This window comes from Natator depressus, chromosome 10 (genome assembly GCF_965152275.1).
Source record: "Natator depressus isolate rNatDep1 chromosome 10, rNatDep2.hap1, whole genome shotgun sequence".
Lineage (NCBI taxonomy): Eukaryota > Metazoa > Chordata > Testudines > Cheloniidae > Natator > Natator depressus.
The window spans coordinates 37666288-37692920 of record NC_134243.1 but is presented as its reverse complement, the minus strand read 5'-3'; the positions used below and the strand labels follow the sequence as shown (position 1 = coordinate 37692920).

The 26633-nt window shown below is 46.2% G+C and overlaps 1 protein-coding gene across 7 annotated transcripts in view; it reads left to right on the top strand.

Moving 5' to 3' along the window:
* The window catches only part of IFT140 (intraflagellar transport 140), a 236216-nt gene that overhangs the window by 67903 nt on the left and 141680 nt on the right, over positions 1–26633 (top strand). For all 7 annotated transcript variants that reach the window (XM_074965776.1, XM_074965778.1, XM_074965777.1 and 4 more), the window contains 4 exons: positions 448–596; positions 13765–13968; positions 14477–14549; positions 18835–18926. In XM_074965776.1, coding sequence (XP_074821877.1) covers positions 448–596; positions 13765–13968; positions 14477–14549; positions 18835–18926 — 518 coding nt within the window. The remainder of the gene's footprint in view (positions 1–447; positions 597–13764; positions 13969–14476; positions 14550–18834; positions 18927–26633) is intronic.

The window sequence follows — 26633 nt, the reverse complement described above, 5'->3', positions numbered from 1 at the left end:
GTTATAGTTTTCATATTACTGTGTCCAGCAGGATACTTTTCAATAGTAACAAATCTGCTGTGGGGACCTTATCTACTATGCGAACACAAATGTGTAGCTGTTTAAACTAAGGTTCTCTCCTGACACAGTTAAAGCACGGTTCAATCTTGAAGCACAGAGGGACTTTAACCCACTTACAGTCATGTGATATTTCTTGCAGTTTCTCCTCAAGGGAGATTCAGGACTGGATTGTTGGTATCTAGTCAATATGGAGAGACATTGGCAGAACTGTATGGGGATGCCTGCATACTGCCTGTCTATCGTGTTGCAAGTCTTTTATTTTCATGAGCACAACTCTGACTGTTGGATTACAAATAAAACCAGACTTTGGTTATTTTTTACCTCATTTAATGTTTGTTGTTTTTTCTGAACTTGATTTGAAATATAGAACAACTTTATTAATGGCAGGTCTCCTAGCAGCTGGTACCAATAAAGGGAGAATAGCTATGTGGAGGAAAGCATCAATGTCCAATCAGAGCACATGGGTGTTGGAGGGAAAGGACAGATGGAAGCTTCAGACCCCTACAGAACTGGAGGGGAATATCACTCAGATAAAGGTAAATCTGGGTTGAGTTGATCTCTTTCCCCTTTAGGATTGTTTGCTGTCAGAGGAAAGTGTTGGTGAATCTTTCTAATACTCTGCATATTCCCTGTATCCTATGGTTTTCAAATACTAGAATTAGGAAGAGAAGAGTGTCAGACAAAGTAGCCTAAATATAATACTTTGCATTTCTTTGACACTTTCTGTCTGAGGCTCTTACAGCACTTTACAAATAATAAGTTAATGTGTCTTTTTGTGAAATACGTAAATATTATCCTCTTTTATAAAAGGTGTGTAAACTGGCAGAGACTAAGGCCCAGATTTTTAAAGGTAATTTGGCATTGCTGTGTTCAGTGTGAAAATGCCTAACTTATTTAGGAGCCTAAGGGTAGGTCTACACTACCTGTCAGATTGGCGGGTAGCAATTGATATATCAGGGGTCGATTTATCGCGTCTAGTCTAGACGCGATAAATCGATCCCCGAGCGCTCTCCCATCGACTCAGGAACTCCAGTGCCGCGAGAGGCGCAAGCGGAGTTGACGGGGGAGCGGCAGCAGTCGACTCACCGCCGTGAAGATGCTTCGGTAAGTCGATCTAGGTACGTCGACTTCAGCTACGCTATTCTCGTAGCTGAAGTTGTGTACCTTACATCAACTCCCACCCCCTAGTGTAGACCAGGGCTTAATGTCATTTTACGAATGGATCTAGGCACTTAGGAGGCTTAATCTCAGACTGTCAATGGGATTTTGGCTCCTAAGTGCCTAGATCCCTTTTGAAAATGCATTAGACTCCTAAATCAGTTAGCTGAGCACCACAATACCTAAATACCTTTTAAAAATCTGGGGATAGGTTACATGCCCAAGGTCACACAGTACATCAGTGACAGATCTAGGATTAGAACTTGGGATATAGACTCCTAGCTGTATGATTTGACCACAGACCCATCCTTCCCCTCCAAATTGGAGACAAAGAACTCAAACGAGGACTCCAGATATTTTCCGAGATTTTCCTCCTAATGTTTATAATTTCTCATTATTGCAATGCCTTGAAATTACTTCATCCTAAAACACATGTTGGAACATACACTTGCAAATTTGCCAGAATTGCTATTACAGAATTGTTATTTCTGTATAAAATCCTGTATGGACATTCTTATTCTGGAATGAGAATGTCCACATGGGCATTTATATCAAAATAACTATTCTGGAATAATGATTTTGGAACAGCTAATTTGGTAAATTTTCAGGTGTGAGATAAATAAATTTCTCAAAAAAAAGCGAAGTATTCTGCTGGATATTCCTCACTTGTTTGTTTTTCTCCTCCAGTTCTCCTCCAGTACTTGACAGGGTTGGGATGCTTCTAGGGTAACACTCTTGAGAGCAGTTAGGCACGTGCCATCTAGTAAAGAGGGAGTTGATCTATTGTCCTCTACCCAACCATCTCTATTTTTATGTCTTATTGGTCAGAAAATCCATTTGATTCAGCATCCTGATCTGGCTTTCTGGCCCAGGAAAACAGGAAAGCTTTTGCTTTCAGATCCTTCTGTGATATTTTTTCAGCCTTCAGTTTTCAAATTTGTATCTTTTTGATTTTTTAAAAAATCAGTAACAACTTTAATATATAATATTATTTTGTTGCCCTGTTTTAACTTGTGAGGAACAGCCCCCCACGCTCTTTTTGTTTGTTTGTTTAGGAACAGGGGAGTCAGTCATGAATGTATCTGACTCTTTGCAGGGGAAGGAGGTCTGAGATTTCTTTCTGCTTGTTTCACTTTTTAGAATGAAAAGTATATAACATAAATAGCAATGGCAGTTGCATGCTCTAGGTAAGAATCAGGTCATAAGAACAGCCATTCTGGGTCAGACCAAAGGTTCATTTAGCCCAGTATCCTGTCTTCCGACAGTGGCCAATGCCATATGCTTCAAAGGGAATGAACAGAACAAGTAATCATCAAGTGATCCATCCCCGTTGCCCATTCCTAGCTTCTGGCAAAACCGAGGCTAGGGATACCACCCCTGCACATCCTGGCTAATAGCCATTGATGGACCTATCCTCCATGAGTTTATCTAGTTCTTGACTTTCAGACTGTCAAATCCCTATCTCTGACAGACATGCGCAGTGTGTCCACTGTCTTGGCGAGACTCACATCCCTCAAAAGTCTACTGTGATGGGGTGTACAAACACCACACTGGCAATAGGGGTTTAAGGGATTACTTTGGGCTCAGCCAACCCTGCCCCACCACACTTGCAGCAAATGCTCCATCTGCTGGAGGAATTAAAAGGAAGGCAATTAGCACATTTGGGGGTAGAGCTGGAGGTGAGCAGACCTGCAGCCCACAGCTCCAGCAGTGCAGAGCAGAGGGAAGCCTAAGACTCTGACACAGCTGCCTAAAGGTCCCTCCTTGAGGGAAGGGAGAACCCACCCCAGAGACAACCAGAGAGGGAAGTATCCTGTGGACCTTGAACATTGGTGTCCCCCTCTTATTTATTGTGGTTTGGATTTCCCCACCAGGGGAAAGCCTTGGACTAAGCTGACCCTGGGGGGGACAAAATGAAGAGGCCCAGGGAGGACAGCATTAAGCAGCCTTGGTTGCCAGACTACTGGTAGCCCAAAGGGCCCTGGTTTGGAGTCTGGTGGAGTGAGAGGGCCCGGGCTCCCCTCCTGACAACCCCCTTGGGAGTCACGAGCTGCAGCCATGACTACGAGGCCACATTCCCCAACAAGTCCCCAAGTTAGAACCATTACATGTCCACACTGCCGTAATCTAAGGACCAGAACAAGAAAAGTGAGGGACCTTCAACTTAAGCTCCTTATGATGGAGAAATCTCTCTGAGACCTGCCTTGGACCCTGAGTCGAGGACTCGCCAACAGTCGCCATTAGCAGCCTCTGACAGAGGTCCTGCCTCAACAGCCCCTACAAAAGAGACTTTATCCAAGAAGGCTACAAAAAAGCAGACTGATTTCACTGCAACAGGAATTGGTTAAGAAAAAGCAAGACCCTAACCCCCAAGACTACCTTGGTGCCAATGGCAGCAGGCACGTTGGCGTCCAAGACACCGGGACCTTCCGGTATCACGAGTTCCCAGAGAGCAAAAGACCCTAAGTGGGCAAGCTTGGACCGAGGCTCACAGGGCAAAGTAAAACCCTCCACCTCGGTACCCACAGAGTCAAAAAGACACTCTGCACTGGGCAGTGCAGTGACGCCACCTGTGGTACTTACACAGCACAACACAAGATCCTTGGCACTGGCTGGTACTACTCACACTCCTGTACCACTGCAGTACCGACATCGGTACCAGCATTCACGGTACTGTACCATTTCCTAAGACATACAGAGCTACTGGTCTCTTCAATGCTGGAGTTCCCGCTCCTCGGTACTGATGGCAGTCCAAATCAGTAGGTACCGAGCCCCCTGACCACACCACCTAGATCGGCTCCCCCTCTTTCCAGTGATGATGATAGGGACGAAGGGGAAATATATGAACCTCATCATTCTTCACCCAAACCAGAACCATCCCACCAAACAGAATACCACTCACCTTTAGAGGCACATAGCTGGTATGGGCACCCATTGGCGCCGCTTCCCATGCCATTCCCACCAAATTGGCCCTACTGGAACCCCTTGGCAGTATGCAGGGCACAACATCTCAAGCCCCCAAGCCCACCAAGATCTAGAGTACCACAATTTCCATCATCACCTATATCAGGACCCTCAGAAACACAGGAGGAGGTGAATGAGGAAACTGAAGAAATCTCAGACCAGGAAGCCTTACCACCAGTGAACCTGTCATCTTCATCACTGAATGAAACTATAATGCCGCCACCTCCCCACAGGAGATGACTTCAGACAATTCCAGGAACTCTTCAGAAGGGTGGCAGAGTCCCTGGACATACCCCTAGAAGAGGTACCTGAATCTCAGCATAAACTACAATACATACTTCAGTAACACTATCTTTGCCTAGGAAGATGTCTGATTAATGGTGCTATTATGGAGCCTGCCAAAACCATCTGGCAGACACAGGCAACAGCACCTCCCTCATACAAAAGATCAGACAAGAAATACTATGCGCCATCTAAAGGAGTGGAGTTCTTGTTCACACACTCCACGCCAAACTCACTAATGGTGGAGGCAGTTAAATGAGAGGGGAAAGCAACACCATACTAGAACAACCCTGTATGACAGAGAATGGAAGAGGTTAGTGGGACGTTGCACTCCATATGTTTTATGGAAATATGCTTCTGAATATATTCCTCCGATTTGTATGCATGTATCATTCTTGTATCGGAAGCTAGAAATATGAAGTATAAATCTGAGGTCCTATTGTAATTATGCAAAGTGTGGGCCATTAATGGTGGTTTAGAATCTTGATGGCTCCCATTGACTAGGACAGTTGGTTGTAAATGGTTTATTTACCTGCACGCCTTCCTGTGCATATGTGGGCCAACCCAGGAAGAATGGAGACTAGAGGTCTTACAGTGACATGTGATCATGTCACATGATACTGGAATCCATCTTAATCCTTGTACTATTCCATTGATGAGGCGGGGCTGGGGACAAGCACAGACAAAAGATTCCTGTCTTGTGCCAAAGCTATAAAAGGGGGTGGAGCAGGACAAAAGGAGCCGCCAGTCATGAGAAAACCCCTGCTTATCACCTGAGATGTCTGCTGGAACTAACAAAGACTGTACCGGGGAAAGGATTGGGCCCAGACCAGGAAGGAGTCTAGTTTGTGAAAAAATCTTATTGGAACATCTCTGAGGGTGAGAAATTACCTGTAATCAGTTTCTTAATGTATTAGGCTTAGACTTGCATGTTTTTGCTTTATTTTGCTTGGTGACTTACTTTGTTCTGTTATTACTTGAAACCACTTAAATCATACTTTTTATACTTAATAAAATCACTTTTGTTTATTAATAAACCCAGAGTAAGTTATTAATACCTGGGGAAGCAAACAGCTGTGCATAACTCTCTATCAGTGTTATAGAGGGCAGACAATTTATGAATTTACCCTGTATAAGCTTTATAGAGAGTAAAACAGATTTATTTGGGGTTTGGATCCCATTGGGAACTGGGTGTCTGAGTGCTGGAGGGAGGTAACCTGCTGAGCTGTTTTCAGTTAAATCTTCAGCTTTGGGGGCGTGGACCAGACCCTGTGTCAGTGTTGCAGCAGACTAGCGTGTCTAGCTCAACAAGGCAGGGTTCTGCAGTCCCAATCTGGCAGGGAAAACGGGCTCAGAGGTAATTTTAGCACATCAGGTGACAGTCCCAAGGGGATCTCTGTGACTGAACCCGTCACAGTTAGATGTCTTCAGTCATCGCAAGGTGTATTCATCTGCAAAACGGCAGTTTCATATAGCAATTTTACGAAGCCCTACTGTCAAAATATACACATGTAATTTTTTCAAAAAATGTTGGAATTTATTGACTGCTTACTGGAAGAGAAAAAAACAATTTAACATTGCCGAAACTGGTTATTCCATCCCCTTTATCGTCACCCCTTCCTGTTCCTATTCAGGGACCACTCTCACAAGTACCTGCTGCAACAGGAAGTAAACCACCTTATACACCTAGGTGCAGGAAATCAGTACAAACAGAGCACAGAGGGAAAGGATTTTACTCACTATTTTCTAACCCAGAAAAAGACAGGCAGGTGGAGACCCATTCTAAGAAAACTCAACAAAAACCCAGCATTTCAAAATGGTGACACTAACAACTATAATTCCAGCATTAGAAAAGGGCGACTGGCTCTCAGCCCAGGACACATATTTCCATATTACCATCTATCCATCACACAGAAGATTCCTAAGGTTCACCCTGGGAAAACAACACTTCCAATACAAAGTATTACCCTTCAGCTTGTTGACCGCCCCAAGGGTTTTCTCCAAAGTCTTAGCAGTGATGGCGACACACCTCCGCAGACACAGAGTCATGATGTTTCATATCTGTACGACTGCCTCATAAAGGCACCAACACAACATGAAGCAATGAACACCACTCAGAGTACAATAACCCTTTTCACAAACTTACGGTTACAAATAAACATGCAAAAGTCAACACTGATACCTGTCCAGAAACTGGAATTCATCGGAGTTTGTCCAAACTCTTCAACAGCAACTCTGCCTCATAAACGCTTCATCACACTTGTCAGCTTCGTTTCGACAGTGACTGACAACCCACAAACATCTGCCAGAATATGCCTACAACTTCTGGGACCTATGTCAGCAACAACGTTTGTCTTCAAACATGCCAGACTACACATGCGATGCCTGCAGGCCTGGCTTCGAACCGTGTACATACCACACAGGCACTGCCTAAGCAGATGTCTTTATAATGCCAAATAAGTTAAAGGATTCCCTAAAATGGTGGACACAATCGAAGAACGTCTGTACAGGAGTCTCATTTCCAACAATGACAATCACCGCGGATGCCTCCCTAATAGGTTGGGGAGTGCATCTACTCAACACAGTCCCAAGGCTGAAGTCCAACAGGCACATAAACTTGCTGGAGCTAAGGGCACTCCGCAGCGCATGCAACCACTTTCTACCTCTAAACAAAAACAAAGCCATCAGGACCCTCACGGACAATGTAGCATGCATGTTTTACATAAACCGCCAGTGGGAGGTGGGGTGGCGTGATCCCACTCCCTATGCACAGAGGCAAGAGTGCTCTGGAATTGGTGCATCAGCCACAACATTGACATATCAGCATCCTATCTTCCAGGATGTCAAAACACAACAGCAGATGTGCTAAGTGGAGAGTTCTCACAGAATCCTGAATGGGAAATATACCCTGGAGTTCTACGTATGATGTTCAAGCTATGGGGCTTCCCTGCCATAGACCTCTTTGCAACACCACAGAACACCAAGTGCCCACAATATTGCGCCAGAGCTGGACTGGGACCCCACTCCCTAGGTGATGCTCTTCTCATCAACTGGGATACCCTGTTAATGTATGCATTTCCCCCGACCCTACTCTTAACCTGGGTCAGAAACAAGATCAAGAGGGACAAATCCAAAGTCATCCTAACAGCACCTTGTGCCCACCTCAAAAATCTTCCTCTAATACCTCATCTTCTCTCCCAAGATGCAGGAGACATCCACCATCTGAACCTCACAATACTACACCTCAAGGCCTGGCTACTCCATGGCTGAGAGGAAATTAAATGAAATGACCTGTTCGGAGGAAGTAAAAGACATATTACTGCACAGCCGTAGACCAAATATAAGAAAAACATGTATTCATAAGTGGAAATGGTTCAACATATGGTGCCAGGACAAACAAATTATACCAACATCCTCCCCTTTACCAAGGGTACTGGATTACATATTAGAACTAAAAAAACTGGGTCTCTCCACAAGCTGCATCAGGGTACGTTTGGCAGCTATCACAGCTTTCCACAATAAGATGGATTGGGTCACCATATTCGCCTACCCAAAAACTAAACATTTCCAAGGAAGTGAGAACGCTTACCCCGAAATAAGGAACCCACCTCCTACATGGGAACTCAACCTGGTATTACGCTGACGTGGGGGAAAACCCTTTGAGCTGCTGGCCACCTGCTCATTACTCCACCAATGAAGGTGGCTTTCCTCATCATCATTATGTTTGCCAGATAGGTGGGAGAACATGGTGCCCTAATGGCACCCCCCCCATACACCACTTTCTTTAAATATAAAGTTACCTTAAAACCACACCCTAAATTCCTAGCCAAGGTTGCCTCCCCCTTTCGTATGAACCAACCCATTTTACTTGCCTATTTTTTTTCCAAAACTGTATGCATACAAAAGAGATAGGCATCACTCCAGACACTGGACATTCAAAGAGCATTAGCTTTCTACATGGAAAGAACAAAAACATTTAGAAACTTGCCAAGACTATTCGTCTCTATAACAGAATGATCAAAAGGGAAAACCATTGCAAAGCAGACTATCTAAGTGGATATCAGGATGCACCTTTGTTATCAAAAGCGTCAATTACAAGTCCCAAAGGGAACCTGCACAAACACAGGCACCAACTCTATGGGTGCTGTCGGGCTGGAGCACCCATGGGAAAAATTAGCAGGTGCTCCGTACCCACTGGCAGCAAAACTCCTCCCGCTCCCACCCCCTCCTCCTACCCTGAGCGCGGCATCCCTGCTCCTCCCCCTCCCAGCACTTCCCCCCCACCGCCTAACAGCCATTTGGCAGCGCTTAGGACTTTTCTGGAGGGAGGGGGAGGAGTGAGGATGTGGCGTGCTCGGGGGAGGAGCCGGTAAAGAGGCAGGGCGGGGATTTGGGGGAAGGGGGGGAATTGGGGCAGGGTGAGGGTGGTGTGGGGGTGGGGTCGAGCACCCATGGGGCAGAGGGGAAGTTGGCGCCTACGCGCACACACTTCCAGCATCCATAGCCTTTCTTATCAATGTCCCCCCTATTGACATTTGCGGAGCAGCAACTTGGGCATCTGCCTACATTCACAAAGCACTATGCTATAGAGCAACAGTCATCATCAGATGCTCTGTTTGGACTCTCAGTTTTATCAATCATCACTAATGCAACTCTGAAGCCTGTGCCTTCCACTGAGGGGCACTGCTCCACAGTCACCTAAAGTGGAGCATCCACAGGGATGCTCCTCAAAGAAGAAGAGATGCTTACTCACCTTGTGCAGCAACTGAGATTCTTCAAGATAGTTGTCCCTGTGGGAGCTCCACTACATTCCCTCCTCCCCTCTACTTTGGAGTTTCACGCTAGATTCTCTGCGGTAGAGAAGGAACCGAGGGACGGCTGGTTGCACAGTCCTATTTAACCACCTAGGGTGGCGCATAATGGGGACAGCATGTGCGTGACCAAACTAGGCACTGCTACTACAAATCTCTGATTACAAGCACAGGGCGCAAAGTGGAGCACCCACAGGCGGTTACATAGCACTGTGCATCTTGAAGAACCTCAGTTACTGTACATGGGAGTAACCCTCTCCTCTTGGAATCCTCAGATAATTCCTCTAAAAGGTTTTTACCCACTTTTCCATGAAAAACCGCAGATGAGGCAGAAAGCCATAACAATATATTGAGGCCAAAAGTCAATATCAGCTGAGTTTGGCTCCTGGCCAGATTAATCTTTCAGTTTGTTACAATCTAGTCCAATGGTTTGTGTAGAGAGGTAGATGGGAGAGAGGTAGATGGGAAATACTCACTCTGTAGTCCAGAGGTTCTCAAACTTTAGCAACCCGAGGCCCCGCATTTTGATTTAAAAAATTTTATGGACCCCTAAGCCAGCTTCTAATTTTCTCCAGTAGTGCTCAACCCCCAGTCAGCCCCAGGCCCGCCCCAACTCCACCCCTTTCCCCAAGACCCCACCCCCACCTCTTCCCACCCCCTGCTCCACCCCTGCCCCTCCTCTTTCCGCCCCCTCCCCTGAGCGCGCCCCATCCCCACTCCTTCCCTTCCCTCCCAGTTCCTCCTACACGCTGCTGAACAGCTGTTCTGTGATGTTCAGAAGGCACTGGGAGGGAGAGGGAGGAGTTGATTAGCAGGGCCAGCAGCCCCGGACATGACTTGTAGACCCCCTGGAGTACCCTCGTGGACCCCAGTTTGAGAACCGGACTCTGGACCCCAGTTTGAGAACCACTGCTCTCGTTCATTTATGCTGGAGTATAATAGTATGGTAGCTGTCAATCAGTGCTGTTAATGAAGTACCTTCAGAAATAAAAATGAAAAATAATAAAGCTATAATTTAGCCTTATTTTCCAGATCACAGATTAGGTTATAGTACAATTACCACCATATACAGATATTTAAGTCAATGTTATTAGAATGGTGTAGTCATAGAAACACCCCAAATGTTTTGAATTCAGTGTTATGAATTAACACTGTTTGTTAGAAACAAACACTTGAAAATCGGAAAATTAAAATGTTCTACCAGTAGCTCAAAAATCCCAGTAAAATGCAGGATCCATGGAGACTCACCATGTCTCAGAAACTTTTAGCGCTTACGAGTTCTGCAGGACAGAGAGTTTCTGGAGCCCAAGAGTGCCTTCTGCTTCTGCAGCACTTATAAATTCTGCAATTTATCCTAACCCATTTGGTATGTCTACTCTGACAGAGTTTCTAAGCCCCTCATGGATGCCATACAAGGAACCTGGGAGCTCTGTAATATCTGTGGAGCATTAATGGAATTGTCATACATTTCAAAGAAATATGCTTAATAACCCCACAGTGAGTTCACCAAACTTTCCAAGAATAGTTAGATATCAGATCTTATTGAGATCTATAGAATAAACCAAATTTGGAACCTGTGGGCTGAGCTGTTTTTGAGAAATGACTTTTCAAAGAAAATAAGAAAAATCTTTTGTAATGAAAAGCTGATGCAAATTTGACAATGCCTTGTCCAGCCACCCCAAACATTCAGGAAAAAAGTCTCCTGTGATGGGACTAAACATAAGAAATTTCAGGCTTTAAAGTTAGAAACAAGGGACAAAAAGGGGCATATGGCATCAAGCCAGTTACTATCGTAACTATGTATATATACAGGCTACCATCTGTTAACTGAAATGAATAACTACACAAGTCATCCCAGAGTCAGGTCTTGCATATCATACACAAGTCCTATTCACCCGGATTTTGGAGTCCCCTAACATGGCCACCACAGCTTTGTTTTCTTTCCCGATCATCATATTATTATTTATATTACTGTAACGACAATTTAGAGGCAGTTTAATGGTCCCAGATGATATACAATTTATCATTTTCTGCTGCAAAGTTTGGCAGGATAAAGTAGAGTTGCAGCAATTTACTGCTGCAGGAAGCTCTGTGTACTAACATTGCACAAGTGGCTTTATTTATTATTTATATTGTTATAAATTTTTTTTTTTTTTTTTTTTTTTTTTGGTATTGCAGGGACCATCTCTTTGTTACAGATTTATAACGTGCGTAGCACAATGGGGCTGGGGCCTTTGGGGGCTACCATAATGTAAATAATAGTTTGTTAATGTACAGCAAACCCATTAGACTTATCTGGGATACTATACCCTGCAAAAACTTAAATGGTATTTAAATAACTGGTCCAAGTAAGCCATAACCAAACTAGTTGACTGTATCTGTTAATAAAGTACAAATGAAGGCCATAGGGAAGCGGTAAGATCTCAGAACTGGGCACTTGAGACGACACACCTCCATTTTACCATCAAAGCTCTTCTGACATGTGTTGTATTTGAGTGGCTTAAAGAATTGCCTGAAGTACTTGGAAGGTGTCAGTGATGGGCAAGTGCGAACAAATGACTCTTCTACCTTGGGAAGACTCCTGGCTTTACTGTCTGTGAGATCTGCTGAAGGGTATTGTCCTGAGCAGTCCAATCTTGGTCTTGAGTGCTTCCTTGAAAATTCTCTGTCTATCCAAAATGAAGTTGGTCAAAGAGGCCTCAAAAGAAGACTCCAAGACAGTGTTCTCCCCTCCGGGAATCAGTTTAGCAATAGGCTTAAAACATTATGCTGTGTTTTGGTCAAAGCCAGTCATGTACTCTTCGTATAGGGTTGTTTTGTTTTGGGTTTTCTTTTTTTGGAGACCGTCTGTAGAACTCAGCAGAGAATTATATCCCCATTACATGATGGCTTAAAACAGAGAAGGAGAGCCTTCCTATTTATTATGTAGGCTTTTGGAGTAATTTCGATAAAATTCTGTTGATGATTTGTAGAAACCGATTAGTCTAATCCCTATTAAATTCAATAGAACTCTCCCCAATTATTGCTTATGAAAGACTTTTGTGTGTGACTGGTCTTAAATTTTTTTGGGGGGGAATAATCAATATTTATTATTAATAATAATATAATATAATATTTAGCCTGAGTAGGGTGGGACTCAATAGTGAAAAATACTCAGACCTCTTAATTTGTGCACATGATGGGTACTGTATGGCCTGGGAAGTTTGAACTGCACTGTTGATTGAGATGGCTGGCAAAAGAGGGTGAAATTAGAACTAGATATTCATAGTGGCAATTCATAATGACAGTGAATAGTCATTGGACAAGACTGAGTGAGTGAGAGGGCGACTCTATAGCCTGGTGGTTGGAGCACTCAGGTAGGATGTGGGAGACCCAAGTTCATGTTCCTGGTCCAGTGACTGTTTATATAAAGTGGAAAAGCTTCAGTGGGAGAGATTAAGAAAGACCTTCCCCAGAATATCCCATAGTCCTCTCCTGCAATTTTCAGATCCGTTCTCCACATCACTAGAGGGGAAATTGGACTCAGGTCTTCCACATCTCAGGTGAGTGCCCTGACCACTGGACTAAAGTGTAGTGGGGGGCTACTGCTACCTCATTCTCCACTGCTGCCACCTACCATCTAAGTCTTGGGGAAAATGTTTTTTGGTTGAAACTGCATTTTTCATCTAAAATATTTGAACCAGCTCTAGGCGAAATCTTAAGAAAACTGCTAATAGGACTTTGGGTAGTCAAAGAAGAAACAATTTGTCATGGGAAAGAACCTCACATGCACATCTTGCTGGGGGGTAGGGGGGAGAGGAATAGCTCAGTGGTTTGAGCATTGGCCTGCTAAACTCAGGGTTGTGAGTTCAATCCTTGAGGGGGCCAATTAGGGATCTGGGGCAAAAACTGGCAGTTGGTCTTGCTTTGAGCAGGGGGGTTGGACTAGATGATCTCCTAAGGTCCCTTCCAACCCTGATAATCTATGATTTTATAGGAAAAAGTATTAGCTATCTTGTTGAGTACTTTATCTTTCTCTAACAGTACTGAATGCAAGATGGTGTAATAGTGGCAAGCGGTGGGATGAAAAGAGGTAATAGTTTAAAACAGGCTCTTCTATGTACCCTTCTTCTTAGTGTATGTGCAACATGCCTCAAGTGGCACATGACCAGAATTTGGTCCTCTGGTTGGATCCTTAGCTTCTCCAGCTGGGGCTGGGTACTGACTGGGAGTGCAACATGAACGCTGATCCATGCCCCCCTCCATGTACTGAAGGAGTATAGGTGAAAATATAGTTATAGCATACCCTGAAGAAGTACATGTGGGTATGCAACCTCTTGACTATGCCTGAGTTCAGAAACTAGGATTTCATTTTGAGATTATATTCATATGTATGTTATATGTGCCCCCCACCCCGAGACACTAGCTGTAACTGAGGCCCCTCTGAATTAGTGTTTCAAAAATCTCTGATGAAAGTATGTTGGATTTTTCTCACCCTCTCTGTGTGTAGTGGGGCTCCAGGAAAAACCTACTGGCAGTGAACAACATGAGCTCTGTGGTGATCCTCAGCGAGCAGGCTATGTCATCTCATTTCCACCAGCAGGTGGCAGTAGTGCAAGTGTCCCCAAATCTGCTTAATGTGACCTTCTTCGGCACAGGAGCCACGCACAGCCTCCGCATTGATATGCATATTAATGGAGTATTTGCCACTAAGGTAACTCACCATCTCAGTTGTTGTGGGCAGTTTCTTTTCTTGCCGAAGACTCACTTACTTAATGTGGTTTAATTATTTCAGAGATGGAATCCAAGGTTTCCACCATAATTTATCTAACTCTTCTTTGATTCTTCCTTCCTTATATTTTAGTTGCTTATGCAGTATATGTGTGTTGATGGAAAATAGCATCACTACTACAACAGGCATATTCCAATGGAGCTGATTTCCAGGCAGCACAATTATTCATTAATAGCTCCCTGGTTACTGACCTTTGGGCATTGGACAACACAGCAAATATATAGAGGAAGGTATAAGATGTTGGCTGTGATGGAAAGTTTATTCCATTGTTGTTTGTTCATGCACAGAAATGAATATAGCATAGACTCTACATGGGACTTTAGCAGAATTACTAGATTGGCACTAAACTGAGTTACAAATCGTTGAGGTATTTCATGCATGTTTCCAGCAGAAATGAAACTGCTTTGTAACTTCTCTATGGCTATTTCAGGATGCTGTAGTGTTCTGGAATGGGAAGCAAGTCACTGTCTTTGAATGCTCAGGAGCCACTTTACGAAATGCAGGTAGGACTTCACAAGAGGTAGCCCACAGGAGAACATGTATGAGGGTGGTGAATCCCCCAAAAATTATACATTCACTGAACTCATGATAACTCCTAGGCTTTAATAATCATACTTTGCATATCAGAACTTTACAAGCACCTAATTAGCCCTCACAACACTCCTGTAAAATGGTTGGTATTCCAATTTTACAGAATAGGAAAATAAGGCATAAAGAGGTGGACAGATCCTTGATCATCTGAGTCAATGACAAGACCAGAACTCAAATCCTGGCTCCCAGACCTTTGCTCTAATCACTAGCTGAAACCCCTGGATATAGTGTGCAGTTTGATACCTGAACCTCTCTACATTCTTATATATGTATCATGAGTAGTACTAAGGGAGGAACTGAGCTGTAGTAGAAATGATGTACACTTCCACTCCTTAGGGGTCTTGATAGCATGGAAACTACAAGAGAGCTAGAATAGCTTGATTATATCTCTGAGATGCCTTATTCACAGGTTAAAAACAAAACAAAAAACCCCAAGCTAAATCAGTTTAAAATAACCCACACAAAACTCAAACCCTGATGAAGCACATTCCAGAGACATAGTTCTTAATAAATCATATATAAAAGTCCTACCTTATTGCATTTGCAAGTGTGATACAAATGTAAGGCTTTATTTTTAATGATATTATAAAGCAATATCTACTTTTAAGGCCTGTGGGTGCTGGGAAACTGAAAACAGACTTATGTGCCATCATTGCAAAATAATGTTCAAACATAGAAGTCCCTTGTCATGGTTACAGGGCTAGCTGCACCTCTGACCCCTTGAAGATCTGAGTGCATCAGCTGTCAGGCAGGCCTCATGCATTTACCTCTCCTGAGGTGGAATTCCACAATTCTCCTTCTCTTAAGACTGGGCCCTGGCTATAGTACCCTGTGTATGAATTGTGCTTACCCTATTTTATTTAGGTTCCTATACTGTGCTCACCACCACAGTATCTGAACACCTTCTAATAGTAGAGGTCCAACTGGGTTTGGTAGCTGTGATTTCTCCCTTTGGGAGTGTGTGACCAAACAGCCTTCTTAAAAGCCCAAGTATTGTTTATTTTAATAGTAGGAACAAAGCATTTAAAATAAAAGGATTTTTAAATGACAGTTTACATGCATAACAAGGAGTCCAGTGGCACAGGACATTTCTAAGCCAAGGAGGCATTAGAGCCTCAAAGTTTTCATTAGCTTTGTGCAGTATTGCCAACTCTTGATATTTGGTACTCTTCTTAAAGCGTTAAATCCTAGATTTATGTGATTAGGTGAGAATCATACAATCATAGAATATCAGGGTTGGAAGGGACCTCAGAAGGTCATCTAGTCCAACCCCCTGCTCAAAGCAGCACCAATCCCCAACTAAATCATCCCAAGCCTGACCTTAAAAATCTCTAAGGAAGGAGATTCCACCACCTCCCTAGGTAACCCATTCCAGTGCTTCACTACCCTGCTAGTGAAAAAGTTTTTCCTAATATCCAACCTGAACCTCCCCCACTGCAACTTGAGACCATTACTCCTTGTTCTGTCATCTGCTTCCACTAAGAACAGTCTAGATCCATCCTCTTTGGAACCCCCTTTCAGGTAGTTGAAAGCAGCTATCAAATCCCCCCTCATTCTTCTCTTCTGCAGACTAAATAATCCCAGTTCCCTCAGCCTCTCGTCATAAGTCATGTACTCCAGCACCGTAATAATTTTTGTTGCCCTCCTCTGGACTCTTTCCAATTTTTTCACATCCTTCTTGTAGGGTGGGGCCCAAAACTGGACACAGTACTCCAGATGAGGCCTTACCAATGCCAAATAGAGGGGAACGATCGCGTCTCTCGATCTGCTGACAATGCTTGTACTTACACAGCCCAAAATGCCATTAGCCTTTTTGGCAACAAGAGCACACTGTTAACTCATATCCAACTTCTCGTCCACTGTAACCACTAGGTCCTCTTCTGCAGAACTGCTGCCTAGCCTCTCGGTCCCTAGTCTGTAGCGGTGCATGGGATTCTTCCCTTCTAAGTGCAGGACTCTGCACTTGTCCTTGTTGACCCTCATCAGATTTCTTTTGGCCCAATCCTCTAATTTGTCTAGGTTCCTCTGTATCCTATCCCTACCCTCCAGCGTATCTACTGCTCCTCCCAGTTTAGTGTCATCTGCAAACTTGCTGAGGGTGAAATCCACGCAATCCTCCAGATCATTAATGAAGATATTGAACAAAACCGGCCCCAGGACCGACCCTTTGGGCACTCCTCTTGATACCGGCTGCCAACTAGACATGGAGCCATTGATCACTACCCTTTGAGCCCGACAATCTAGCCAACTTTCTATCCACCTTATAGTCCATTCATCCAGCCCATACTTCTTTAACTTGCTGGCAAGAATACTGTGGGAGACAGTGTCAAAAGCTTTGCTAAAGTCAAGGAATAACACATCCACTGCTTTCCCCTCATCCGCAGAGCCACTTATCTTGTCCTAGAAGGCAATTAGGATATTCAGGCAAGACTTGCCCTTGGTGAATCCATGCTGACTGTTCCTGATCACTTTCTTCTCCTCTAAGTGCTTCAAAATTGATACCTTGAGGATCTGCTCCATGATTTGTTCAGGGACTGAGGTGAGGCTGACTGGCCTGTAGTTCCCCAGATCCTCCTCCTTCTCTTTTTTAAAAGATGGGCACTCCATTAGTCTTTTTCCAGTCATCCAGGACCTCTCCCGGATCGCCATGAGTTTTCAAAGATAATGGCCAATGGCTCTGCAAATCACATCCGCCAATTCCTTTAGCACTCTCGGATACAGTGCATCTGGCCCCATGGACTTGTGCTCGTCCAGCTTTTTTAAATAATCCTGAACCACTTCTTTCTCCACAGAGGGCTGGTCACCTCTTCCCCATACTGTGCTGCTCAGTGCAGTAGTCTGGGAGCTGACCTTGTTCGTGAAGACAGAGGCAAAGAAAGCATTGAGTACATTAGCTTTTTCCACATGCTCTGTCACTAGGTTGCCTCCCTCATTCAGTAAGGGGTCCACACTTTCCCTGACCTTTTTCTTAGCTCACGAAAGCTTATGCTCAAATAAATTGGTTAGTCTCTAAGGTGCCACAAGTACTCCTTTTCTTTTTACCATACCTGAAGAAACCCTTCTTGTTACTCTTAACATCCCTGGCTAGCTGCAACTCCAAGTGTGATTTGGCCTTCCTGATTTCATTCCTGTATGCCTGAGCAATATTTTTATACTCCTCCCTGGTCATTTGTCCAATCTTCCATTTCTTGTGGCACCTTAAAGACTAACAGATTTATTTGGGCGTAAGCTTTCGTGGATAAAAAACCACTTCTTCAGATGCAATCTTTTACACACATGTCTGTCTTACCTAAAGTCCTACCATCCTGTGATGGTGCGCTAGGCACACCTAGCTTCTTCAGATACCCTCACGGGAACTTTTTGTCAGTCTGCCCCTGCAAACAGTTCCCCAACCACTACCTGCTCGCTGGAGAGAGAGAGCGATTGAGAGATTTTTTTTAAACTGCTCTAGTCCTTTTGGTCTTCTGATTCCCAGGCATGGATGATGCTGTCAAAAGTGGTTCTGTAAGTTGGCTGGAGCCAGGGGGTGGACTCTTCAAGGCCAGTAGTTCACACTAGATTTTCTCTAAAGAACCTTCAGGTGTTTGCTGAGAAGTGGCTTATCGTGGGCTATTCTTCTTCCCTTCTTGCTTGTTTTGTCCTTACAATCCTCCCTATTACTAAACCAACATATTCCAGTAACTATCCCAATAGCCCGGTCAGCATGTGATATTCACAGATTGTTCCAGAGGAACTCCAGTTCTGTTGCACTCTCATTTACAACTTCCCAATTGTAGCAAAATCATGGAAGGGTGAATCATCTCATCTGATAGTAAAACTGGGGCTGGTCAATTTCCATCTCTCTGCCTCCCCCTGCTCTTCCACCCCTTACATATGAACAGAGCATATGGAGTGCCTTCTGTTTGAGTTATAATTTCATACTCTGGATGTAGTTCCTGATGAGAAACCAGCATAAGGGACAGATGATGGTGGGGAGGGGGAGTATTTTGGGAACTGCTACAGAATGGTTGAAGAACAGATTTGTTTGGAGTTGGAAATGACCTGCTGTCAATGCATACTGCTTTCTTGGGACCATTTTAAGGACTAGTCACTTCATGAATTAGACTGAAAGAGACTGCTTTCTGGGCAGAATGCTTTACTTTGATTAATAGCATGTAACCGTTTATTCTAATGATGGTATTCTTGTGAATGTTCCAGGCTCTTTCCTCTGTGATTCTCCAGTGCTGGCTATGCATGAAGAAAGCATTTACACAGTTGAGCCAAATCGGGTTCAGGTCCGCACCTGGCAGGTGAGTACTGCTGGTCCAGGGCTGGTGGAACAATGGGATAGTTAATAATACATTACTGAAGTGCCTGGGAAGCTTACTTAGTGAGTTTACCCTGCTGCATGTAGTTTACCCACACTGTTTTTTCTTGTTTAGTTTCTCCTCAGATCAGTGCCTGAGGCAAACCAAACCCAGATAGGGGTGCATATGTTCTTGTGGTATAGGGTGCTGGCCTCATTGATTATTCAAGAACCCCTTTCTTACTCACCAGAGAAGGGCAGTGACCTATAGGGTTGAAACTAACCAGTCATCTCTCATCCCTCTCAGAGGTCCGGTGCTGTGTTTATGGCTGAAAAAATACAGATTGGGGTTCAGGAAACGTTGCACCTCTCCCTTGGCATAGTAAGGAAAATGTGCAATTTAAAGTTTTGGCTGAAGGACCTGTGTCATTTTCTGTATTATAAAACACCTAGCATATTTGGGCACTACTACAATCTAAATAATAAGAAACAACAATAATAGACAAAGGGACTTTGTAAGGGCCAGAGTTTTTAAAATGTGTCAAAATATGTGGGCACAAGCAGGTAAATGCATGTGTAAAATATAGTTGCATGCCTAGAATGGATAAATGTGCATTCAAATGGCTGTGTGCTTCTACAGTCAGTATTTCTATGTATGTAACTGCATTCTTTGTGCAAACATGTACATGTTTGTATCCCCACTTAGATATTGTGAGCACAGTTTATACATCTGTTTTGGAAACTTTCATTCTAAAATCTATGGTGTTTAAAAATCAGCAGAGATAAAAGATTCAAGAGAGACTTAAACTGGTTTCATAAATTACCTGTACAAAACAGGTCTTGGTTTCCAGGACTCAGTAACTTATTATTCAAGTATACACCTAATTTAAGTAAATTAAAGAGATACTGTTTAGTCAATTTTTGTCCAAAATTAAGTTTTATAAAAATAATTTTAGGATTTCTAAAACCCAGTAGAGATGTTTTCATTAAATTATATTTAAATTCCAGTGAAAAAGGCTTTTGGTTTAGATTTAAGTGCTCCCTTGCAGAGTTTGTAACTCAGACTACTTCAAGTAATTTCTCATGTCCATTCCATGTCAGGTGTGCACAAGCCGTATGCACTGTTGCCGGAGATTTTTCTCCCAGTGGTATCTGTAGGGCCAGCTCTAGCACCCCCTGGATGCCCACGCTTATGGGCCAGTATAAGGGGCACTGCCGGCCCTGCGCCCTTCCAGTTCCTTCTTACCACCCATGACAATTGCTAGAACATGCCTTGCTTTGGCATGCCTCTACTTGTGGTTCACTGAACTGTTTTCTTGTAAATAGTTAGTTTTAGGTGTTAGTTTCTTTTAGTCATTAGTTAGTGAGTTAGTCCCCTTAAGGGACATTGTTCCCAGGAGGGGGATGCCCTGATCTCTGGGTGTCAAGCCATGTGCTGCCTGCACTAAACTCATGCCCATGAGTGATCCCCACATCAGCTGCTTAAAGTGCCTGGGAGAGGCTCATGTAAGAGAAGTGCAGGATCTGCCAGGGCTTTAGACCCCACACTTAAAAAGCCTGGGACACCAGGTTGAAAGCTCTGCTGATGGAAGCCGTGCTAGATTGGGCTCCGAGCTGAGCTGGTTGGACTCGGCACTGAGCATGTCTGCCTCAGTGTGTAGTGCGCCTCCGGCACCATGCACCCCTCAGCATTGCTCTACATCCCCAGTGCAGAGAAAGTGGCACAAGAAGCATGCCCCAAGAGGGTGCTCCCCAGTGCCCAAAGTACACCAGAGAGACTTGGGGAGCGAGACGTGACCTATGCTGGGCCATTCGCCTTCACCACAAGGGCGTGCGGCTGAAGAGGTCACGTCACCTGTGTGGCCCCAGACCAAACTAGGAGCCACCCCATATGCCTAGGAGTAGCAGAGGCACAGCACACCTGAGGGCACCCTCAATGCTGGAAGCCTTTCAGGTGGCCAGGGACCTGATGGCCCTGCCAGTTCCTCTTACACCTTGGAACTGGTTGCCTACTGCCAGGGAACTATTGAGGGCAGTTGTATTGTGGGGGAAGCCTGCACAGGGCCCTCAATCACAAACACTGACTTTCCAAAGTGCCGGGCGGTGCTCGACCCCCGACTCTGCCCCAGGCCCCATCCCAACTCCACCCCTTCCCCCAAGGCCCCGCCCTACTTCTTCCTGCCCCCTCTCCACTCCCGCCCCGTCTCTTCCCACCCAGTTCCACTCCCTCCCCTGACTGCGCTGCATCCTCTCTCCTCTTCACTTCTTCCCAGCCTCCTGCACACCGTGAAACTGCTGCTTTGCGGCTTGCAGGAGGCTGGGAAGGAGGGGGAGGCACTGATCCACAGGGCCCGCCGGTGAGCAGGAGGTGCTGGCGGTGGGTGGTGATAGGGGGGCTGGCGGTGGGTGCTCAGCACCCACCATTTTTCCCCATGGGTGCTCCAGCCCTGGAGCACCCACAGAGTCAGCGCCTATGCCCTCCACCATGGTCCCCTGCCCATCACCAGTCTCCATCACCTACCCGACGTCAGTCTCCAGCGGAGCATTGGCACCGATCACCTGCTCCCAGGCATTGGTCACGCGGCACCGATCCCCCGAACCCAAGCACCAGTCACCGGAGTCCTGGCGCCACTCACCAGAGTTCCAACACCGATTGCTGGCCTCTAGCTGGCCTCTGGTACAGAGGCATCATTCTCCAGCTACCCATCATAGCCGGCAAGAGGGTGCATCAACGACACTGCCCCGTTCTTCATATGAGGAGCCATCGTCAGACTCTGTGGGAGGCAGCGTCCTCTCAAAAGAGGCACCATCACCTGGCATATCAGGCGGACCTCTGTGCTGTCCCATCTAAGGGCCTGTGGCCTCCAGGGAGTGGCCAGTCCAGTGGCAGTACTGGAACCCCTGGGGGTTCCCAGCAGCACCGAGACAGTTCTTGTACCTCCCATCTGTGGTGATCTCTGAGAGACGGGCTGTGGCCCTGCCCCAGTCAGGACTGAAATCAGGTTCAAACTCAGACCCGGTACCAAAACCCCAGCAGTACCCCCAGTTGAGATGGCCACAGGAGAGGTAGAGGATCTGGCCACTCGTCCACACTGGCATCCTCCTCATCTTCCCCAGATGAGGCATTCGTGGGTCTTGTTAATGGCCTGCCTTCTGATAACGTGTGAGCCCACCAGGATCTCCTTGAGAGGGTGGCTGCCAACCTGGGCCAGGAGGCAGAGGAGCTCAAAGAGCCAATGGACACCCTTTTTGATATTCTTGTGGCACCTGCCAAGGTGGCTCTACCTGTGCATGAGGGGGTAAAAGCACTATGGCAGACACCTTCATCTCTGCCCCCAATTTCTAAAAGGGCGGTGTGACAGGTTTCAATCGGTCCACCGAGCCCCTAGGGGGCAATGGAGAGCTATGGTCCCACGGGCAGGCCTTAGTCACACCTTTCGGGTGCTGGGGAATTAGTGGAAAAGGTGTGCCGGCCGGAGTCTGCAGCGCACCCCTCAGGCACCGGGGAGCGCCGGCACGAGTCTGCAGTGCGCCCCTCGGGCACCGGGGAGCGCCGGCACGAGTCTGCAGCGCGCGATTCTGCTACCCAAGGCAGGTTGGCCGGGGTAAGGGAACGCAGGCCCACCCGACTCCACTGCGTTCCAGCCCAGGGCCCTGACAGTGGCGGGAGGCGAAGGTCCTGCCGCTGGGTCAGCGGGGGACTATCCGTGCCCTATTGACCAAATACACCCACCACACTGTGCAGTTCTGCCCCTGGGCTACTTCCTACCCGATCTCTCAAGCGGGCCTCTCTGGTCCCTCCAGCTCGTCCAGGTATTCAGCTGCTGGCAGCTCCAGCTCCCACTCTGTGTTGGGCTCACGCTGGCCCGGGTTACAGCCTGGCCCCTCCAGGTCCTCCAGGTACTCAGCGGCTGGCAGTCCTGGTTGCCACAGGCCTTTCTCCTGGTCAGGTTCCTCCTGGCCCAGGGCCTCCCCTGGGTCGGCAGCAGGGTCTGGAGGGAGCAGCCAGTAGCCTGTGTCTGTCTCCCTCCCTGGTGCTGCCCTCACTGGGCAAAGGGCCCCGCCCTTTGTACTTCCTGTCCCACCCCTCCCCTTCCGGGGATTGGCGTAAGCTTGGTCTGGCCCCGCCCACTCAGGCTGAGAGGGTGGCTCTTTACCCTCTGGTTTGGAGGGAAGCCACCCTGGCTCTCTGCAGGCGGTAAAGAAGTACTATGTGCCCACAAAAGGGTTCAAGTATATGTACTCTCACCTGCCCCCAGACTCTCTGATGGTCGTGGCAGCCAATGAGCGGGATAGGCAGGGCCAGCCCAGTGCTACCTCCAAAAAATGAGGAAAAACACTTGAACCTTTTTGGTAGACAAATTTATTCTTATGCAAGTCTCCAACTCTGTATCGCAAACTAGGCGGTGCTGCTAGGGCGATATGACTTCAATGTTTGGGACTCCATGACCAAATTTAAGGACTTCCTGCCGCAAAAATCATGGCAGGAATTCTTGCCCATCTTGGAGGAAGAAAAGGCGGTGGCCAGAACTTCTCTCCAAGCTGCCTTTGACGCAGTAGATTTGGCAGCCCGGTTCATATCTGCAGTCTTCAGACTGTCACAAGAGGTGCAGCAGCTAGTGCAAGATCTTCCATTTGAAGGGTCCTCACTATTTTTGGACCAGATGGACTCAAAACTGCATGGCCTCAAGGACTCCAGAGCCACACTGCAGTCCCTAGGTGTTTATATACCGGCAGCCTTATGAAAGCACTTCAGGCTTCAGCAACCCCTTAGATTCTCTGCTCCACCCGGACATAAGCCCTACAAAAGAAAGAGGAGAGGTTACAGGTGCCATCAGGGCCAGCTGGCCAATGCTACTGCCCAACCGGACACTAGCCATTTCCCACGCGGGAACAGCAGTCCATTTGAAGGCACGCTCGGGGATGGATCCTTAAAGAATCTTTAGTGAGGTTGCAGGAACAAACCATCCCGATGTGTAGAAAGAATAGTAAATATGGCAGGCGACCAGCTTGGCTTAACAGTGAAATCCTGGCTGATCTTAAATACAAAAAAGAAGCCTACAAGAAATGGAAGATTGGACAAATGACCAGGGAGGAGTATAAAAATATTGCTCAGGCATTCAGGAGTAAAATCAGGAAGGCCAAATCACACTTGGAGTTGCAGCTAGCCAGGGATGTTAAGAGTAACAAGAAGGGTTTCTTCAGGTATGTTAGTAACAAGAAAAAGGTCAAGGAAAGTGTGGGCCCCTTACTGAATGAGGGAGGCAACCTAGTGACAGAGCATGTGGAAAAAGCTAATGTACTCAATGCTTTTTTTGCCTGTGTCTTCATGAACAAGGTCAGCTCCCAGACTACTGCACTGGGCAGCACAGTATGGGGAGGAGGTGACCAGCCCTCTGTGGAGAAAGAAGTGGTTCAGGACTATTTAGAAAAGCTGGATGAGCACAAGTCCATGGGGCCTGGTGCACTGCATCTGAGGGTTCTAAAGGAGTTGGCGGATGTGATTTGCAGAGCCATTGGCCATTATCTTTGAAAACTCATGGTGATCCGGGAGAGGTCCCGGATGACTGGAAAAAGGCTAATGGAGTGCCCATCTTTAAAAAAGGGAAGGAGGAGGATCTGGGGAACTACAGGCCAGTCAGCCGCAACTCAATCCCTGGAAAAATCATGGAGCAGGTCCTGAAGAAATCAATTTTGAAGCACTTAGAGGAGAGGAAAGTGATCAGGAACAGTCAGCATGGATTCACCTAATTGCTTTCTATGACAAGATAACTGGTTCTGCGGATGAGGGAAAAGCAGTGGATGGGTTATTCCTTGACTTTAGCAAAGCTTTTGATACGGTCTCCCACAGTATTCTTGCCAGCAAGTTAAAGAAGTATGGGCTGGATGAATGGACTGTAAGATGGATAGAAAGCTGGCTAGATCATCAGGCTCAACAGGTAGTGATCAATGGCTCCATGTCTAGGTGGCAGCCGGTATCAAGCAGAGTGCCCCAAGAGTCGGTCCTGGGGTCGGTTTTGTTCAATATCTTCATTAATGATCTGGAGGATGGCATGGATTTGCAAGTTTGCAGATGACACTAAACTGGGAGGAGAGGTAGATATGCTTGAGGGTAGGGATAGGATACAGAGGGACCTAGACAAATTAGAGGGTTGGGCCAAAAGAAATCTGATGAGGTTCAACAAGGACAAGTGCAGAGTCCTGCACTTAGGAAGGAAGAATCCCACGCACTGCTACAGACTAGGGATGGAATGGCTCGGCAGCAGTTCTGCAGAAAAGGACCTAGGGGTTACAGTGGACGAGAAGCTGGATATGAGTCAACAGTGTGCCCTTGTTGCCAAGAAGGCTAACAGCATTTTGGGCTGTGTAAGTAGGAGCATTGCCAGGAGATCAAGGGATGTGATCGTTCCCCGCTATTCGACATTGGTGAGGCCTCATCTGGAGTACTGTGTCCATTTTTGGGCCCCACACTACAAAGATGTGGAGAAATTGGAAAGAGTACAGTGGAGGGCAACAAAAATAATTAGGGTGCTGGAACACATGAAAACTTACGAGGAGAGGCTGAGGGAACTGGGATTATTTAGTCTGCAGAAGCAAAGAATGTGGGGGGATTTGATAGCTGCTTTCAACTACCTGAAAGGGGATTCCAAAGAGGATGGATCTAGACTGTTCTCAGTGGTAGCAGATGTCTGAACAAGGAGTAATGGTCTCAAGTTGCAGTGGGGGAGGTTTAGGTTGGATATTAGGAAACACTATTTCCCTGGGAGGATGGTGAAGCACTGGAATGGGTTACCTAGGGAGGTGGTGGAATCTTCTTCCTTTGAAGTTTTTAAGGTCAGGCTTGACAAAGCCCTGGCTGGGATGATTTAGTTGGTGTTGGTCCTGCTTTGAGCAGGAGGTTGGACTAGATGACCTGAGGTCCCTTCCTACCCTTATATTCTATGATTCTATAGACTACCAGTCTCCCCCTTGGATCAGCACATCCCCATTTTGTTTTTGGACCGCCGTTTATCATACCTCCCTGCTTGGGCATCAATAACATCAGACCACTGGGTGCTCAGTACCATTGCAGTGGGGCACACCCTCCAGTTTATTTCAATCCCTACATCACACCCCCATGCCCCGTCCCGCTTCAAGGATTCTTCTCACAAGCAACTTCTCCATGCCCTCCTGTGGACAGGGGCTGTGGAGGTAGTTCCTCCAGAACTGAGAGGGAAAGGATTCTCTTCCCGCTATCTCTTGATTCCCAAGGCGAAAGAGAGCCTAAGGCCTATCCTAGATCTGCATCATCTCAACAAATATCTCAAGAAGATGCGGTTTTTCTTTGAGTGATTGCTCATATCGATTCCAATTAGGTGTGTGCGCGCCCGCATGCACAGCCGTCAGAAAGTCTTTCCCCTAGCAGCATCCCTTGGGTCGGCTGTGGAGCCCCCTGGAGTGGCGCCTAAATGGTGCTCAATATATGACCCTGCCGACCCAGCGCCCCCTCAGTTCCTTCTTACTGCCCATCATGGTCGTTGGAACTGTGGCGTCTTGCTTAGCAAGTTCTCCACGTGTCCCTAGCTTCATTTAGATAGTAAAAAGAAAAGGAGTACTTGTAGCACCTTAGAGACTAACCAATTTATTTGAGCATAAGCTTTCGTGAGCTACAGCTCACTTCATCGGATGCATGATAGTAGTTGTTCTGATTTTTGTTGGTAGTTTCTTTTGT